This window comes from Cardiocondyla obscurior, linkage group LG14 (genome assembly GCF_019399895.1).
Source record: "Cardiocondyla obscurior isolate alpha-2009 linkage group LG14, Cobs3.1, whole genome shotgun sequence".
In the NCBI taxonomy this organism is placed as follows: Eukaryota; Metazoa; Arthropoda; class Insecta; order Hymenoptera; family Formicidae; genus Cardiocondyla; species Cardiocondyla obscurior.
The window spans coordinates 29,206-47,557 of record NC_091877.1 but is presented as its reverse complement, the minus strand read 5'-3'; the positions used below and the strand labels follow the sequence as shown (position 1 = coordinate 47,557).

General features: G+C 39.3%; 2 protein-coding genes and 1 long non-coding RNA gene across 5 annotated transcripts in view; all 3 read right to left on the bottom strand.

The window, feature by feature from the left end:
* Positions 1–1,616, bottom strand: part of Mgl (low-density lipoprotein receptor-related protein megalin) — a 40,798-nt gene extending 39,182 nt beyond the window's left edge. Inside the window, exon 1 of the mRNA XM_070666193.1 lies at positions 1,100–1,616. Coding sequence (XP_070522294.1) covers positions 1,100–1,259 — 160 coding nt within the window. The 5' untranslated portion in view covers positions 1,260–1,616. The remainder of the gene's footprint in view (positions 1–1,099) is intronic.
* A 12,843-nt stretch (positions 1,617–14,459) lies between these two features.
* On the bottom strand, positions 14,460–15,710 carry LOC139107965 (uncharacterized). The gene is made up of 4 exons (XR_011546594.1): positions 15,652–15,710; positions 15,303–15,469; positions 14,954–15,120; positions 14,460–14,771 (listed from the first exon to the last, which is right to left on the bottom strand). It is a non-coding gene; the product is annotated as an uncharacterized lncRNA (long non-coding RNA).
* Positions 15,711–16,361: 651 nt separating this feature from the next.
* LOC139108007 (uncharacterized) lies at positions 16,362–18,352 on the bottom strand. Of its 3 annotated transcripts, none has more exons than XR_011546603.1 (6): positions 17,962–18,352; positions 17,742–17,908; positions 17,393–17,559; positions 17,044–17,210; positions 16,695–16,861; positions 16,362–16,512 (listed from the first exon to the last, which is right to left on the bottom strand). XR_011546603.1 is itself a non-coding variant. In XM_070665951.1 (4 exons), exons 1-4 carry the CDS (start codon positions 18,170–18,172, stop codon positions 17,170–17,172), a joined length of 570 nt encoding a protein of 189 aa, XP_070522052.1. In that variant the 5' UTR covers positions 18,173–18,344; the 3' UTR covers positions 16,914–17,169. The 3 variants fall into 3 exon arrangements, 1 of the variants encoding a protein (XP_070522052.1); XR_011546602.1 differs by having other exon boundaries at positions 17,742–17,892; positions 17,962–18,344; XM_070665951.1 differs by lacking the exons at positions 16,362–16,512; positions 16,695–16,861 and having other exon boundaries at positions 16,914–17,210; positions 17,742–17,892; positions 17,962–18,344.

The following is an 18,352-nucleotide window of genomic DNA, read 5'->3' as shown; positions in this document are numbered from 1 at the left end:
TTCGCCTCGATGGAAACCGGTTTCCGCCTTTCGCGCCTCTCGCACGGCCGTTTCCTCCTCCGCGATCGCGAGGATCGTGATAGAAAAAAAAAGGAGAAAAAAAAAAAGAGGGAGGAGAGTGTAACCCATTACGCCGCGGTGACAATAGACAGCTAGTTGCGTTCGCGTTCAAGGTGACGAAAAAGAGACGGGCCCGGAGAGTGACCTTGGCTCCGTTGGACGGTTCCCCGAACTTCCAGGCGATCGGAGCCGGCAGGTGGGAGACCCCGAGGTGAGCCTCGTGCTCGAAATGGAAACAAAGAGGTTTCATTGCCGCGTTTAGCGCGGCGATCTTCCTATCAGATTCGCGAGAAACTAATTAACAAGTTAAAAGGTTCTCGTGGCCTGTCATTGTCGGCTTATCATATTCCCCGAACGAGAATCCGTTCGAGGTAGACAACAGGGTTCCCGCACGTCAAAAGTATTATTCTCTTCGGACCGGAGCTATCTTTTAACTCGCTTCGAACTTTCGTTTCCGTTATTCAGACCCCGCGGAGTGAGCATCTTTTTTTTTTTTTTTTTTTTTTTTTTCCAGCCCGCAAGGATCCTCGTATCCAACTTTCGCTCGCGGATTATTATCAGAGGAAAACGGTGAATCGGGAGGTGGAGGATAGCATCGTCGGCGATTTCGTCATCGATCAACCCGGATGATCAAGTTGAAATTCAACTAAACGAGAGAGGATCAATATTTGGCTTACCGAACTTGTGAGCCTCGATCTGTAAACTTCAATCTAATCGCAAACTCTTCAGTTCCGACACGCAGACCTGAAACTACGGTACTCCACGCGAGTTGATTAACGGGACGCGGAGGTGAAAAAGTACGAGCTGCGATCAGCCGCGTCCGTCTTCGCGAAAGAAATCCGCGCGAGTCCTTGTATATATTTACGCATTTTTTTACGGGACGCGCAAAAAAAAAAAAAAAAAAAAAAGCAGCAACGATGTTTTCGCCCGGCAGAGTCCGCGCGGAAGCGATTCGGCCACCGGCCGACATGTTCAAAACAAACGACGGCGGTCCCCCTGGGGGGGCGTTCCGGTTTAAGGTTTCGAGAGAGACACTCACCCGATCTTATGGCCACGACGTCGTCGACGCCGCGAAGAACGGCGAGCGCGACCGCGGCGACGAGGATACTCCTGGCGGTCCATCGCACAGCGGGCTGATCCCCGGCACCTCCGGGAACGCGTTCACCACCGGAAGGGCCGATGCGTGGCCGCACAGCCATCGCACGCCGTACTCTCCCTCCCCCTTGCCCTCGTTCCCCCTTGTCGCGTCCGTTTCTCTCAGTCCCGCGCTCTCTTTTCGCCCGCGCACCAACGACGTGACGGAGAAAGAGAGAGGAAGAGAGAAAGATCGGTCACTCGCAGGCACGCACTTTGCACGGAGATATGTGTTGCGCGCTTTATCCCGCCGCACTTCCCTCAGGCTTCCCCGCTCGTGGAAACTCCCGTGCTTCGATCTCCCGCGCGCGAATAGCCAAGTCTGAGGCGGTCGTGGAAGAAGTAGAAAAAAAATTTTTTTTTTTCAAACACCGTGTGCACGCGCAAACGGGATAAATTAAAAAAAAAAAAGGGGTACAACGACGACGCGGCACGAGCGAACGCGAGCTCAATTCATGGCTCGTGCGTCCGACGTATACACGGTCGCATTCATCGGGCGACTGACGCGGCGCACTGCCGACGGACCCAACATGGCGCCGTTTCCCTCCGCCCTCCACCAGAGGTCTAATCGTCCGGTCGGTAGCGAGGTGGGAAGGGGGGCCCGTCGCCGAGTTTGGTGGAGAACGCGCGAGGCTCGCTCCGATTTCAAATTCTCGGCGGTATTCGCGACGAGCCGTTTCTGGGCCGAGCGGCAACGTGGAACTTGATTTTAATTTCAATAGATTAATTAACCTACAAAAGGAGAAAAAAGAATCGACTCACCCGGCCGATAAGGTTTTAGTTTCGGGACGAGGATTTCCTTTCGTTCAGAAGCGCGAGTCTCCTGAAATTAAGAGAACAAATTCTCAAATTAGAACGAGAAGATTAATTTTTTTTTTTTTTTTTTTAAACAATCGTTATACAATTTTGTCGTATTTAAATTTATGAAAGAGCTGCACGTGTTCTATTCTCTCTTCTGTTTTTTTTTCTTTTTGTTATTACGTAAATTTAAGCTTGAAATAAAATGGAACATATATTGTTAATCGAGCGCGTGGTTTGCCGATAAGACAACATTTTTAATCAATAATCGTACGACATTCTTTACTTTTAATTTTATTTTCAGCCGATCAAGTCAGACGGCTGGCACTCTCTATAAAGTATTATTTAGAAACAATGACTGCGTATCTTGTGCAGACGTGCGTTTTACGATATTTATATCGCCTTTTTGCTTACCGTTAATCTTCGGAGTGACACGTACCATTGATAAACTAATCGCATTAAATGCATCATCAGCGTACGATTAAACAAAATTAAATTTGTAGAAAAATTATATTAAAGATTAACTAGACAGTGAGTAATGAAGCGGTATAAATATTTATCGCGATAAAACATTGGCCATTAATAGTATCAGTTTTAAATATAAATACTTAGCAATTACGTAGAGCAACATTTTCAGAAGTGAGTCATTAATTACATTGCTAAATTGGAAAATATACGTATGAGCGACGATTTCAAAAATTAATGCGGCAGGGACGGCGAGCACAAGAAAATTACTTGGAAAATACCGGCGGGCAACTTCTGTCTTGAAAATTTAATCAACTGGAAAATTGTGTGCGCAATCTCAAGCGTGCGAAACGAAAGTCGAAAGGGTCGCGCGCGCGGCTTTTCATGGGCACAGTCCCCTAATTCAGACGACGCGTTTTATGCGATTATGTGCCAAAGGAGAGAATTATTTCCGTGGAAACTTTCTCACGTGGACTGCAAAGCGCATAGCATGCGGTTTCTTTATTTACGATAAAAGAAATTCAAGTCGTTCCACTTGCTGAAAGTGACTCGAGTTAAAACGTCATACGCTTACGTTGCTTTTTATTTTACTATTTGTAGAAAGAAACAAAAAAAAAAAAATCCAAGCTGTAAAATCAATCGCAAATGAGATTGCGGGCTGCCACAGACACCATAAATGATTCAAGCAACGTCGGTACTTGTTAGTTAAATTTGTCAGGTAATTATTTTAATATTTATGGCAGTTGATTTAATAGCAGCCTGGAACCTTAACGTTTAATTACATTTACAGCAATTTTTTTCTTCTTTTTTTTTTTTTTTTTTTTTTTTTTAGTGTACGCCGTTTAACTCGACGTGATGATGTATTAACTGGTATGAAAGACGACAGTCTATAAAATATATTTTGATCAGTCACGTAATAAGTTTCAAAGTAGAAGGGTATCGTCGAGAACTAATTTTTACACTTATTTATTAGCGTTCCGTACTCCGCATCGCTGATTTTTACTGCTGACCCCGGTACGCAGAAATCCGAGAAGACTGAAATTATGCAATTGCCACTCGCTCCTCGCGTTGTCGTCAATACTTTGATCGTTTTATATCCACTACCGCGACTTGTATTATTATCGGCACGCAACACTTTATATTGCGATCTCCGAACGCTTCCGTTATCGTTAATTATTTTTCAGCGTCTCCTCTCCGTGATTCTCGGAGCTCTTGAATTCCCCGAGGAGAGCTCGCTTTGAATCGTTTGTCACACGTCAATTATGTAGAATTTGGAAAATTCCGCTCGATGTAACCGAAAATTACACACGCCGCCGTCCGCCCACCGCGAGGCTTCATTATGAGTTTGTAAAGCGGTCGCAATGAAAGATGCGTGCAATCTGCGTGATGACCGTTCGCGTTCGATGACCGTCTTTAAATCGCGAGGTGAGGAAATACCGAGGAAATCGTTGAGCACGCATGGCCACCGGCTTAGCCTTGCCGCCGTCTGACGAAGCGGATTTTCAGACAAACTGTCTTAATTGACGTCCAATCATGTCCGGTCACCGTTGTCTTATTTTATAAAGGGCCGGGGAGGGACTTTGACTTCGAACTGACAATTCGCAGCGGCAAATCAAATATTGACTCAAAGAATAAACTCGATCTTCCCGTTCAACATTTCTTCCATTGAAACTTAATTTTATTTCTTTATTATATTTTTTAACAATTTTTTTTTTTTTTTTTTTTGACGATATCGCTTCAGAGTACGGATAATGCGGGTGCGGACGTAACATTTTAATGTGCAGATTAAGATTATCTTCAATTAGTCGTACGGCTGATGCTGGAGCGTCGTCAATGAGCGGCGTACACGGACGCGGTCGGCCGTTCTTTCGCGTGGAATTCCCGGTCCCTCCCTCCCGTTTGTCCCGAGAGGAGAGGCTTGTACCCATCCGTGCCTTTTGATTCAGCCCGATACGTTGCGCATTTTCTCGCGAGCACGTTTATTAGCGAACACCGTAAATGCCACAGCCGCTGCCGCCGCGCGACCTTTTCTATTGTCTCGGAACGTAAAAGCTCGCGACGTGATACCAAAATGATTCTTCGCTTCTAAGACGTCCGAATCTCCCCGAGTCATCACGTACATTGATTTAACCGCGATCTCTTATCTCTAGTTTTTTAGTTAATCGCATGCAGATTGTATTCGGTAGAAATAACTGGCGATTGCAAAAGTGACAATTGCTTTGTCAAGAAATTAATATACGTTCTTTTAAAAATTAATAATTACGTACTTAATTGTCAACAATTTTTATTTTATTAATTTTTTTTCATTTTTTAATTAAATTGTTGTACGTGTTCCAATACGAGTTGATGCAAAATTCTACGTCGACTGATAATTCATTTACAATTCCGGCGAGTATGGTACTTTCTGCGGTGCAATAATCGGCGAATAAGAACGCGCTCCGTTTAATGAGCTGCGGATAAGTTATACATAATTTTCTGCAAAACGGTCAATAACCCAGCGTTAGCCTAGTTAAAAAGCGTTCAGGTTGCGGGAAGCCGGAAGGAGCGATCGCCACCGACGCTTCCGACCACGAATCGGGACACGTCCACGGCGAGATCGGATCGGCGGCGGGTGCGGTCAAAGGTCAAGCCGCGACTTCGCGACGTTGGGGCTTTGTTGCTGCCGCCGTCCCTCCCCCTCGTGCACGGGTTCGGTTGACGTCCCCGTTACGTCGCCATTAGTGCCCGGGCGGTTTACGCGTGCGCGCACGTTGCGTGAGTGAGCGAACAGAGGAAAGGTGGACGAGAAGAGGAGAGCGGACGCGCGAGCGAGAGCGGCCCGGCCGAGAGAGAGAGAGAGAGAGAGAGAGACGGATAAAAAGGGGGGACCGAGCGAGAGAAGGAGATGGGCACTTGGTTATTTTGCTCGCGTGCTTGTGGGATTGGGTGTGGAGTTGTATGCGCGCCGGCTGGTACGGACAGGTACCAAATGCCACAAGGTCAAAACTCGCACACGGCGCGGATAGCTCGGCGCGCGCGATTCCCTCCACCTACGGTCCTCGCGGATTCGCCCCGAGGACCGGCGCGACAACGCGAGGAGCGGAGCGGAATAACGCCGCCCGCCGCCGTCGACGTTCATTCATCGCGGATGAAATTGCTTCATCGACGCGTTTCTCCGCGTTACAAAACGCGCGCTTGGCTTCCGTAAATTTCCGCCGCGACCACGCGGGGACGACGAATTTTTTCTTCGCGTCCGCTACCAGATCGACGCGGTATCTCCCTTTCTCTTTTCTTGCCGATTCGATTCCGCGAGCCGGGCGCGGAAAAGAAAATTAAGCTCGAAAGCCACGGCGCGCCGTCGCTGTTGTTACGATTATCGCGTTAACAATTACGCGTTTATTCGCGAAGGGATCGAGTCGAAGCGGACCTTTGCGCGTAGCGGCGTCTCGATGCCAGTAAGTGCGCCTACGCGGCGAGAAAAAAATTCACTCGGCGGAAAAAGGTCGTTGAAGTCGTTTCATCTCGTTTACTTTCGTCGGCGATTAAGCGGCTGGAATTGATTTTATTTCGCGAACGGCGGAAAATTGAACTGGAACGTTCGAATTGGTTGGTTAACGAGTGAAATGCGTGCAAGTGTTAGTGTGCTCAGTCAAGGATGATAGAGCCCAGGTATTTTACGGGCATCATCGGAAAGTAATATCGACGCCGGGCAGGCGTGACGTCAGGAGATTTTAATGCCGGGTCATTATAGCCTGCGCGTTATTTTCACAGAACATTTAATAGCTTTGTCGCTCGATTACACCGAAAATTGCTTTATCTTCGCATTAAACTTTGCCTTACATTTTTTATTTTTTTTTTTTTGTCCTTACGCTAATTGCGAATTATAAATGCAGAACTAATGTCGGTTCGAAGGAGACGGTAAAAATTAAAAATGAACGATTTTCCAGATCGATTCCGGGAAACAATAATTGGATCTAATTAGTACTTTACTTACATTAGTGAAGGTTGAAAATATATCTGCAACGATCTCGCCGAAGATTTGGAAATCTGAAATAATTTTTTTTATTATAATTTTTATTCCGGGAATGTTTTAAAATCGCGCAGAAATTAAAATAAATTAATAAATGTGAATTAATGAAATTTGATTATTTGCTTAAATAACCTCATTTTCTGCATTTTGTTTTAAGTGAGGTTATTTATACATTTGAGATTATTTTATGCATCGTGTAAAAGGTATACTAAAAAACCAAATTGTATTTCGATAAATATCGTAATAAGAAGTTACAGGGATACTTTAAGACAACGGAATTTACCTGAGAAAAATTAATATTCTTCTTTATTATCGATACGTCAACGGTCAAGCAAGTAGCTCCTCGAAAGAATGGAATATCTGTCTGTCTACAATCGCTTTATTAGTTCACTTCACTATACCGCCTATTATTTGATCAAGAAACACGGTCGTGTCCTCGCGTCGAGTTTTGCAAATTAAATCGGCGATTAATTTCCGTAAAATTATACTTTTAAATAAAAATCTTAGACTGATTTATGTTACAGTGCAAACGAATTTTTTAACTGAATTTCGATTTAACTCGCCAGATGGAGACGCAGATTTGAGCTACTTTAGCTCCCTCTTCGGGCGGATTTCTGCCGCTTAGAATCTGACAACCTGACAATTTAGAACTACCAAAATCGATGGTGACATATATATATCAGAATCGATTTTGGTAGTTCCACAAATATCCGTCTACTAAACGCTCCCGGCGCTACCGTAGCAAATACATCGATCTTTCTAACCTTTCTCGATGTATTTTAAAATTAAAATAATTATTAAAATAAAACGTAGGCACTCTACTTAGCTTTAATAAAATCGAATTAGAGTCTAAAAATTAACTTAGAACAGTCCCTCTGACCATTCCTGGTGCAAGAGAAAAATTTTCGACTGACACAGTACTCCAGATAGCACTAACACTTTGCAGAGTGAATTCAGGTATGTCATGCGTTAGAATTTAATTAGAGTACCCTCCTCTATCGTGAGGGACCGATTTTACATTACTCGAGAGCCTCAGTTAATTAAAAAGTGAGAAAATTGTCAAAATATAACTTTAACTCAAAGTGTCACTTATGAGATTTTTAGTTTTAATTTAAAAATACTTCTGCTTTATTTACAGGTTTGGCGCTTTGGGGACGAAAGGTTCGCGACGGAAATTAACCAAAGAAACCGTCCGGAGACCCGGGGAAGCTGCAGAAGTCCCTCTGACCATTCCTGGTGCAAGAGAAAAATCCTCGACTTACCCAATACTCCAGATAGCACTAACACTTTGCAGAGTGAATTCAGGTATGTCATGCGTTAGAATTTAATTAGAGTACCCTCCTCTATCGTGAGGGACCGATTTTACATTACTCGAGAGCCTCAGTTAATTAAAAAGTGAGAAAATTGTCAAAATATAACTTTAACATCAAAGTGTCACTTATAAGATTTTTAGTTTTAATTTAAAAATACTTCTGCTTTATTTACAGGTTTGGCGCTTTGGGGACGAAAGGTTCGCGACGGAAACTAACCAAGGAAACCGTCCGGAGACCCGGGGAAGCCGCAGAAGTTCCTCTGACCATTCCTGGTGCAAGAGAAAAATCCTCGACTTACCCAATACTCCAGATAGCACTAACACTTTGCAGAGTGAATTCAGGTATGTCATGCGTTAGAATTTAATTAGAGTACCCTCCTCTATCGTGAGGGACCGATTTTACATTACTCGAGAGCCTCAGTTAATTAAAAAGTGAGAAAATTGTCAAAATATAACTTTAACATCAAAGTGTCACTTATAAGATTTTTAGTTTTAATTTAAAAATACTTCTGCTTTATTTACAGGTTTGGCGCTTTGGGGACGAAAGGTTCGCGACGGAAACTAACCAAAGAAATCGTCCGGAGACCCGGGGAAGCCGCAGAAGTCCCTCTGACCATTCCTGGTGCAAGAGAAAAATTCTCGACTTACCCAATACTCCAGATAGCACTAACACTTTGCAGAGTGAATTCAGGTATGTCATGCGTTAGAATTTAATTAGAGTACCCTCCTCTATCGTGAGGGACCGATTTTACATTGCCTGAAAGCCTCAGTTAATTAAAAAGTGAGAAAATTGTCAAAATATAACTTTAACCTCAAAGTTTCACTTATGAGATTTTTAGTTTTAATTTAAAAATACTTCTGCTTTATTTACACGTTTGGCGCTTTGGGGACGAAAGGTTCGCGACGAAAACTAACCAAGGAAACCGTTTGGAGACCCGGGGAAGCTGCAGAAGTCTCTCTGACCATTCCTGGTGCAAGAGAAAAATCCTCGACTTACCCAGTACTCCAGATAGCACTAACACTTTGCAGAGTGAGTTCAGGCTTCTAAGTTAAATTTCAGACTAAAATTCTGTTTATTTAAGTGTAGTAGAGTGTTCTAAATACAATTGAATTATTCTGTTAACTGTAAATAATTTTTTATTTCAGATTTTTGGTGATTGGTGTTCTGCGAGGGTCACAGATTTTTCACTGCATTTGAACAAGTTGTGAAAATAGTTCTGCGTTTTTCTCGAGTGCCCGGTTGGATTTTTCATTAAATTTAAACCTCCCTCTTGCTGCCCAAAAAGTTCCAAGGCTCTACATCGACGGGAACTATTTTTTATAAGTGTTTTAAAAGTGACAGGTATGTGTTTTAGGTTAATAGTAAAGTTACATCTAAATAAATTATTTTCAGGCTTATAAGTTAAATTTCTAACTTAAAATCGTTTTTATTTAATGTATTACAGTGTTCGTGTTACAATTTAATATTTTTTCTAACTGTAAATAATTTTATATTTTAGTTTTTTGGTGATTGGTGTTCTGCGAGGGTCACAGATGTTTCACTGCACTTCTATAGTCTGTGAAAATAGTTCTGCGTTTTCCTCGAGTGCCCCGTTGGATTTTTTATCAAATTTGAACCTCTCTTTTGCTGCCCAAAAAGTTTCAAGGCTCTACATGGACGGGAACTATTTTTTATAAGTGTTTTAAAAGTGACAGGTATGTGTTTTAGGTTAAAAGTTGAGATATTCATAAATAAATTTTTTTGGAGCTTCTTAGTTGAATTTCTGACATAAATTCGGTTTACTTAAGTGTACTAGAATGTTTTAAATACAATTAAATTATTCTCTTAACTGTGAAAAATTTTATATTCCAGATTCTTGGTGAGTGGTGTTCTGCGAGGGTCACAGATGTTTCACTGCACTTCTACAGCTTGTGAAAATAGTTCTGCGTATTCCTCGAGTGCCCCGTTGGATTTTTTATCAAATTTGAATCTTTTTCTTGCTGCCCAAAAAGTTCCAAGGCTCTACATGGACGAGAACTATTTTTTATAAGTGTTTTAAAAGTGACTGGTACGTGTTATAGGTTAAAAGAAGTGTTATTCTTAAAAAAATTATTTTCAAGCATTCAAGTTCAATTTTTAATTTTAATTCGGTTTTATTTAATGTAGTAGAGTGTTGTAATTACAATGTAATATTTCTTCTAACTGTAAATAAATTTTTATTTCAGTTTTGTGGTGACTGGAATGCTGCGAGGGTCACAAAAGTTTCACTGTGCTTCAGAGCTCTGTGAAAAATGTTCTGCAGCATTCACGACGGTCCCGTTGGATTTTTTATTAATTTTGAAGCTTCCTTTTGCTGCCCAAAAAGTGCCAAGCCTGTACAACGACGGGAATTATTTTTATTAAGAGTTTGAAAAGTGACAGGTACGTGTTATAGGTTAAAAGAAGTGTTACTCTTAAAAAATTATTTTCAGGCATTCAAGTTTAATTTTTAACTTTAATTCGGTTTTATTTAATGTAGTAGAGTGTTGTAATTACAATGTAATATTTCTCCTAACTGTAAATAAATTTTTATTTCAGTTTTGTGGTGACTGGAATGCTGCGAGGGTCACAAAAGTTTCACTGTGCTTCAGAACTCTGTGAAAAATGTTCTGCAGCATTCACGACGGTCCCGCTGGATTTCTTATTAATTTTGAAGCTTCCTTTTGCTGCCCAAAAAGTGCCAAGCCTGTACAACGACGGGAATTATTTTTATTAAGAGTTTGAAAAGTGACAGGTATGTGTTATAGGTTAATGGAAGTGTTACTCTTAAAAAAATTATTTTCAGGCATTCAAGTTCAATTTTTAACTTTAATTCGGTTTTATTTAATGTAGTAGAGTGTTGTAATTACAATGTAATATTTCTTCTAACTGTAAATAAATTTATATTTCAGTTTTATGATGATTGGAATATCTGGAAGGCCGCAGAATTTTTACTGTGATCTATTCTTGGTGAGGGAGATTTTTGCTGCTTTCTCAAGAGTCTTGTTGGCATTCCATTACAGTTTCTTCATTCTATTTTTGCCCCACAAAGTTTGAAGTATGTAAGTTTATGGAAAATATTAATAATTAACTTATAAAAAGTAACATGTATGTTTTATAAATTATAATAAAAATTTGTTAAAATTAATGATTTTGAATGTTCTAAGTTAATATTTTGACTCTAATTCGATTGTATTACAGCTAGTAGAGTGCCCAAGTTTTATCTAAATAATTATTTTAATTTTAAAATTCATTGATAGAGTTATATTTTGAATTTTTTCTCACTTTTTAATTAACTGAGGCTTTCGGGCAATCTGAAATCGGTCCCTCACGATAGAGGAGGGTACTCTAATTAAATTCTAACGCATGACATACCTGAATTCACTCTGCAAAGTGTTAGTGCTATCTGGAGTATTGGGTAAGTCGAGAATTTTTCTCTTGCACCAGGAATGGTCAGAGGGACTTCTGCGGCTTCCCCGGGTCTCCGGACGATTTCTTTGGTTAGTTTCCGTCGCGAACCTTTCGTCCCCAAAGCGCCAAACCTGTAAATAAAGCAGAAGTATTTTTAAATTAAAACTAAAAATCTTATAAGTGACACTTTGATGTTAAAGTTATATTTTGACAATTTTCTCACTTTTTAATTAACTGAGGCTCTCGAGTAATGTAAAATCGGTCCCTCACGATAGAGGAGGGTACTCTAATTAAATTCTAACGCATGACATACCTGAATTCACTCTGCAAAGTGTTAGTGCTATCTGGAGTATTGGGTAAGTCGAGGATTTTTCTCTTGCACCAGGAATGGTCAGAGAGACTTCTGCAGCTTCCCCGGGTCTCCAAACGGTTTCCTTGGTTAGTTTTCGTCGCGAACCTTTCGTCCCCAAAGCGCCAAACGTGTAAATAAAGCAGAAGTATTTTTAAATTAAAACTAAAAATCTCATAAGTGACACATTGAGGTTAAAGTTATATTTTGACAATTTTCTCACTTTTTAATTAACTGAGGCTCTCGAGCAATCTAAAATCGGTCCCTCACGATAGAGGAGGGTACTCTAATTAAATTCTAACGCATGACATACCTGAATTCACTCTGCAAAGTGTTAGTGCTATCTGGAGTACTGGGTAAGTCGAGGAATTTTCTCTTGTACCAGGAATGGTCAGAGGAACTTCTGCGGCTTCCACGAGTCTCCGGACGGTTTCTTTGGTTAGTTTTCGTCGCGAACCTTTCGTCCCCAAAGCGCCAAACCTGTAAATAAAGCACAAGTATTTTTAAATTAAAACTAAATATCTCATAAGTGACACATTGAGGTTAAAGTTATATTTTGACAATTTTCTCACTTTTTAATTAACTGAGGCTCTCGAGCAATCTAAAATCGGTCCCTCACGATAGAGGAGGGTGCTCTAATTAAATTCTAACGCATGACATACCTGAATTCACTCTGCAAAGTGTTAGTGCTATCTGGAGTACTGGGTAAGTCGAGGAATTTTCTCTTGTACCAGAAATGGTCAGAGGGACTTCTGCAGCTTCCTCGGAACTCCGGATGGTCTCGTTGGTTAGCTGCCGTCACGTATCTTTTGCCTATAAAGTTTAAAGCCTGTAAAACAAATAGAAATATTTGTTTTTCTGACTTTAAACTTTAATCAATAACACATACCTGTCACTTTTAAAACTTTTATAAAAATTAGTTTCCGTTGATGCACAGTCTTGGCACTTTGTGGGAATAAAAGACGGTTTAAATTTGTTAAAAATCCAACCGGACACTCGAGGAAACAGTTGATCTTCCACAAACGAATAAAATAAGCATAAAATATTTTGCGTAAAATATTCACCAATGGAGACACAGCATTAATACTGGCATTCATGAAACGACTCGATTAATAAAATAATGTAAAAATACTTAATAAATAGTATTAAATTGTTGTAAATTAACGAGCAAAATACGATTAAGTATAAAAACTTATAAATAACGCAAAAAACAAACGTAAAATGTCAACCGATTAATTTCAACTAATAGGAACACAGCATTAATATTGACATTCATGAATCGATTCAAACAATAAACTATTGTAAAATTACTTAATAAATATCATTAAATTGTTGTAAATTAACGTGCCAAATACGATTCAGTTTAGAAACTTATAAATAACGCAAAAAAGAAGTGTAAAATGTCATTCGATTAATTTGAACCATTAGGAACACAGTATTAGTACTGACATTCATGAAACGACTCGATTAATAAAATATGGTAAAAATAATTAATAAATAGCATTAAATTGTGGTAAACTAAATTGCAAAATACGATTTAGTATAAAAACTTATAAATAACGCCAAAAACACGTGCAAAATGTCACTCGATTATTTTCAACCAATAGGAACACAGCATTAGTACTGACATTCATGAAACGATTCGATTAATAAAATATTGTAAAAATAATTAATAAATATCATTAAATTGTTGTAAATTGACGTGCAAAATATAATTTAATACAAAAATTTATAAATAACGCAAGAAAAAAGTGTAAAATGTCATTCGATCAATTTCAACCAATAGAAACACAGCATTAGTACTGACATTCATGAAACGATTCGATTAATAAAATATTGTAAAAATAATTAATAAATAGCATTAATTGTTGTAAATTACCGTGCAAAATACGATTCAGTTTAGAAACTTATAAATGACGCAAAAAAAAAGTGTAAAATGTCATTCGATTAATTTGAACCAATAGGAACACAGCATTAGTACTGACATTCATGAAACGATTCGAATAATAAAATATTGTAAAAATAATTAATAAATAACATTAATTGTTGTAAACTAACTTGCAAAATACGATTTAGTATAAAAACTTATAAATAACGCAAGAAAAAAGTGTAAAATGTCATTCGATCAATTTCAACCAATAGAAACACAGCATTAGTACTGACATTCATGAAACGATTCGATTAATAAAATATTGTAAAAATAATTAATAAATAGCATTAATTGTTGTAAATTGACGTGCAAAATATAATTTAGTACAAAAATTTATAAATAACGCAAGAAAAATATGTAAAATGTCATTCGATCAATTTCAACCAATAGGAACACAGCATTAGTACTGACATTCATGAAACGATTCGATTAATAAAATATTGTAAAAATAATTAATAAATAGCATTAATTGTTGTAAACTAACTAGCAAATGGAATTTTCTCTTGCACCAGAAATGGTCAGAAAGACTTTTGCGGCTTCCCCGGGTCTCCGGACGGTTTCCTTGGTAAGTTTCCGTCGCGAACCTTTCGTCCCCAAAGCGCCAAACCTGTAAATAAAGCAGAAGTATTTTTAAATTAAAACTAAAAATTTCATAAGTGACACATTGAGGTTAAAGTTATATTTTGACAATTTTCTCACTTTTTAATTAACTGAGGCTCTCGAGCAATCCAAAATCGGTCCCTCACGATAGAGAAGGGTACTCTAATTAAATTCTAACGCATGACATACCTGAATTCACTCTGCAAAGTGTTAGTGCTATCTGGAGTACTGGGTAAGTCGAGGAATTTTCTCTTGTACCAGGAATGGTTAGAGGGACTTCTGCAGCTTCCCCGAGTCTCCGGACGGTTTCCTTGGTTAGTTTTCGTCGCGAACCTTTCGTCCCCAAAGCGCCAAACCTGTAAATAAAGCAGAAGTATTTTTAAATTAAAACTAAAAATTTCATAACTGACACTTTGAGGTTAAAGTTATATTTTGACTATTTTCTCACTTTTTAATTAATTGAGGCTCTCGAGCAATTTAAAATCGGTCCCTCACGATAGAGGAGGGTACTCTAATTAAATTCTAACGCATGACATACCTGAATTCACTCTGCAAAGTGTTAGTGCTATCTGTGGTACTGGGTAAGTCGAGGATTTTTCTCTTGCACCAAGAATGGTCAGAAAGACTTCTGCGGCTTCCCCGAGTCTCCGGACGGTTTCCTTGGTTAGTTTTTGTCGCGAACCTTTCGTCCCCAAAGCGCCAAACCTGTAAATAAAGCAGAAGTATTTTTAAATTAAAACTAAAAATCTCATAAGTGACACATTGAGGTTAAAGTTATATTTTGACTATTTTCTCACTTTTTAATTAACTGAGGCTCTCGAACAATCTAAAATCGGTCCCTCACGATAGAGGAAGGTACTCTAATTAAATTCTAACGCATGACATACCTGAATTCACTCTGCAAAGTGTTAGTGCTATCTGGAGTACTGGGTAAGTCGAGGAATTTTCTCTTGTACCAGGAATGGTCAGAGGGACTTCTGCAGCTTCCCCAGGTCTCCGGACGGTTTCCTTGGTTAGTTTTCGTCGCGAACCTTTCGTCCCCAAAGCGCCAAACCTGTGAATAAAGCACAAGTATTTTTAAATTAAAACTAAATATCTCATAAGTGACACATTGAGGTTAAAGTTATATTTTGACAATTTTCTCACTTTTTAATTAACTGAGGCTCTCGAGCAATCTAAAATCGGTCCCTCACGATAGAGGAGGGTACTTTAATTAAATTCTAACGCATGACATACCTGAATTCACTCTGCAAAGTGTTAGTGCTATCTGGAGTACTGGGTAAGTCGAGGAATTTTCTCTTGTACCAAAAATGGTCAGAGGGACTTCTGCAGCTTCCCCAGGTCTCCGGACGGTTTCCTTGGTTAGTTTTCGTCGCGAACCTTTCGTCCCCAAAGCGCCAAACCTGTAAATAAAGCAGAAGTATTTTTAAATTAAAACTAAAAATCTCATAAGTGACACATTGAGGTTAAAGTTATATTTTGACAATTTTCTCACTTTTTAATTAACTGAGGCTCTCGAGCAATCTATAATCGGTCCCTCACGATAGAGGAGGGTGCTCTAATTAAATTCTAACGCATGACATACCTGAATTCACTCTGCAAAGTGTTAGTGCTATCTGGAGTACTGGGTAAGTCGAGGAATTTCTCTTGTACCAGGAATGGTCAGAGGGACTTCTGCAGCTTCCCGGGTCTCCGGACGGTTTCCTTGGTTAGTTTTCGTCGCGAACCTTTCGTCCCCAAAGCGCCAAACCTGTAAATAAAGCAGAAGTATTTTTAAATTAAAACTAAAAATCTCATAAGTGACACATTGAGGTTAAAGTTATATTTTGACAATTTTCTCACTTTTTAATTAACTGAGGCTCTCGAGCAATCTAAAATCGGTCCCTCACGATAGAGGAGGGTGCTCTAATTAAATTCTAACGCATGACATACCTGAATTCACTCTGCAAAGTGTTAGTGCTATCTGGAGTACTGGGTAAGTCGAGGAATTTTCTCTTGCACCAGGAATGGTCAGAGAGACTTTGCGGCTTCCCGGGTCTCCGGACGGTTTCCTTGGTTAGTTTCCGTCGCGAACCTTTCGTCCCCAAAGCGCCAAACCTGTAAATAAAGCAGAAGTATTTTTAAATTAAAACTAAAAATCTCATAAGTGACACATTGAGGTTAAAGTTATATTTTGACAATTTTCTCACTTTTTAATTAACTGAGGCTCTCGAGCAATCTAAAATCGGTCCCTCACGATAGAGGAGGGTGCTCTAATTAAATCCTAACGCATGACATACCTGAATTCACTCTGCAAAATGTTAGTGCTATCTGGAGTACTGGGTAAGTCGAGGAATTTTCTCTTGCACCTGGAATGGTCAGAGAGACTTTTGCGGCTTCCCCGGGTCTCCGGACGGTTTCCTTGGTTAGTTTCCGTCGCGAACCTTTCGTCCCCAAAGCGCCAAACCTGTAAATAAAGCAGAAGTATTTTTAAATTAAAACTAAAAATCTCATAAGTGACACATTGAGGTTAAAGTTATATTTTGACAATTTTCTCACTTTTTAATTAACTGAGGCTCTCGAGCAATCTAAAATCGGTCCCTCACGATAGAGGAGGGTACTCTAATTAAATTCTAACGCATGACATACCTGAATTCACTCTGCAAAGTGTTAGTGCTATCTGGAGTACTGGGTAAGTCGAGGAATTTTCTCTTGTACCAGGAATGGTCAGAGGAACTTCTGCGGCTTCCACGAGTCTCCGGACGGTTTCTTTGGTTAGTTTTCGTCGCGAACCTTTCGTCCCCAAAGCGCCAAACCTGTAAATAAAGCACAAGTATTTTTAAATTAAAACTAAATATCTCATAAGTGACACATTGAGGTTAAAGTTATATTTTGACAATTTTCTCACTTTTTAATTAACTGAGGCTCTCGAGCAATCTAAAATCGGTCCCTCACGATAGAGGAGGGTACTCTAATTAAATTCTAACGCATGACATACCTGAATTCACTCTGCAAAGTGTTAGTGCTATCTGGAGTACTGGGTAAGTCGAGGAATTTTCTCTTGTACCAGGAATGGTCAGAGGAACTTCTGCGGCTTCCACGAGTCTCCAAACGGTTTCTTTGGTTAGTTTTCGTCGCGAACCTTTCGTCCCCAAAGCGCCAAACCTGTAAATAAAGCAGAAGTATTTTTAAATTAAAACTAAAAATCTCATAAGTGACACATTGAGGTTAAAGTTATATTTTGACAATTTTCTCACTTTTTAATTAACTGAGGCTCTCGAGCAATCTAAAATCGGTCCCTCACGATAGAGGAGGGTACTCTAATTAAATTCTAACGCATGACATACCTGAATTCACTCTGCAAAGTGTTAGTGCTATCTGGAGTACTGGGTAAGTCGAGGAATTTTCTCTTGTACCAGGAATGGTCAGAGGAACTTCTGCGGCTTCCACGAGTCTCCGGACGGTTTCTTTGGTTAGTTTTCGTCGCGAACCTTTCGTCCCCAAAGCGCCAAACCTGTAAATAAAGCACAAGTATTTTTAAATTAAAACTAAATATCTCATAAGTGACACATTGAGGTTAAAGTTATATTTTGACAATTTTCTCACTTTTTAATTAACTGAGGCTCTCGAGCAATCTAAAATCGGTCCCTCACGATAGAGGAGGGTGCTCTAATTAAATTCTAACGCATGACATACCTGAATTCACTCTGCAAAGTGTTAGTGCTATCTGGAGTACTGGGTAAGTCGAGGAATTTTCTCTTGTACCAGAAATGGTCAGAGGGACTTCTGCAGCTTCCTCGGAACTCCGGATGGTCTCGTTGGTTAGCTGCCGTCACGTATCTTTTGCCTATAAAGTTTAAAGCCTGTAAAACAAATAGAAATATTTGTTTTTCTGACTTTAATCAATAACACATACCTGTCACTTTTAAAACTTTTATAAAAATTAGTTTCCGTTGATGCACAGTCTTGGCACTTTGTGGGAATAAAAAAGACGGTTTAAATTTGTTAAAAAATCCAACCGGACACTCGAGGAAACAGTTGATCTTCCACAAACGAATAAAATAAGCATAAAATATTTTGCGTAAAATATTCACCAATGGAGACACAGCATTAATACTGGCATTCATGAAACGACTCGATTAATAAAATAATGTAAAAATACTTAATAAATAGTATTAAATTGTTGTAAATTAACGAGCAAAATACGATTAAGTATAAAAACTTATAAATAACGCAAAAAACAAACGTAAAATGTCAACCGATTAATTTCAACTAATAGGAACACAGCATTAATATTGACATTCATG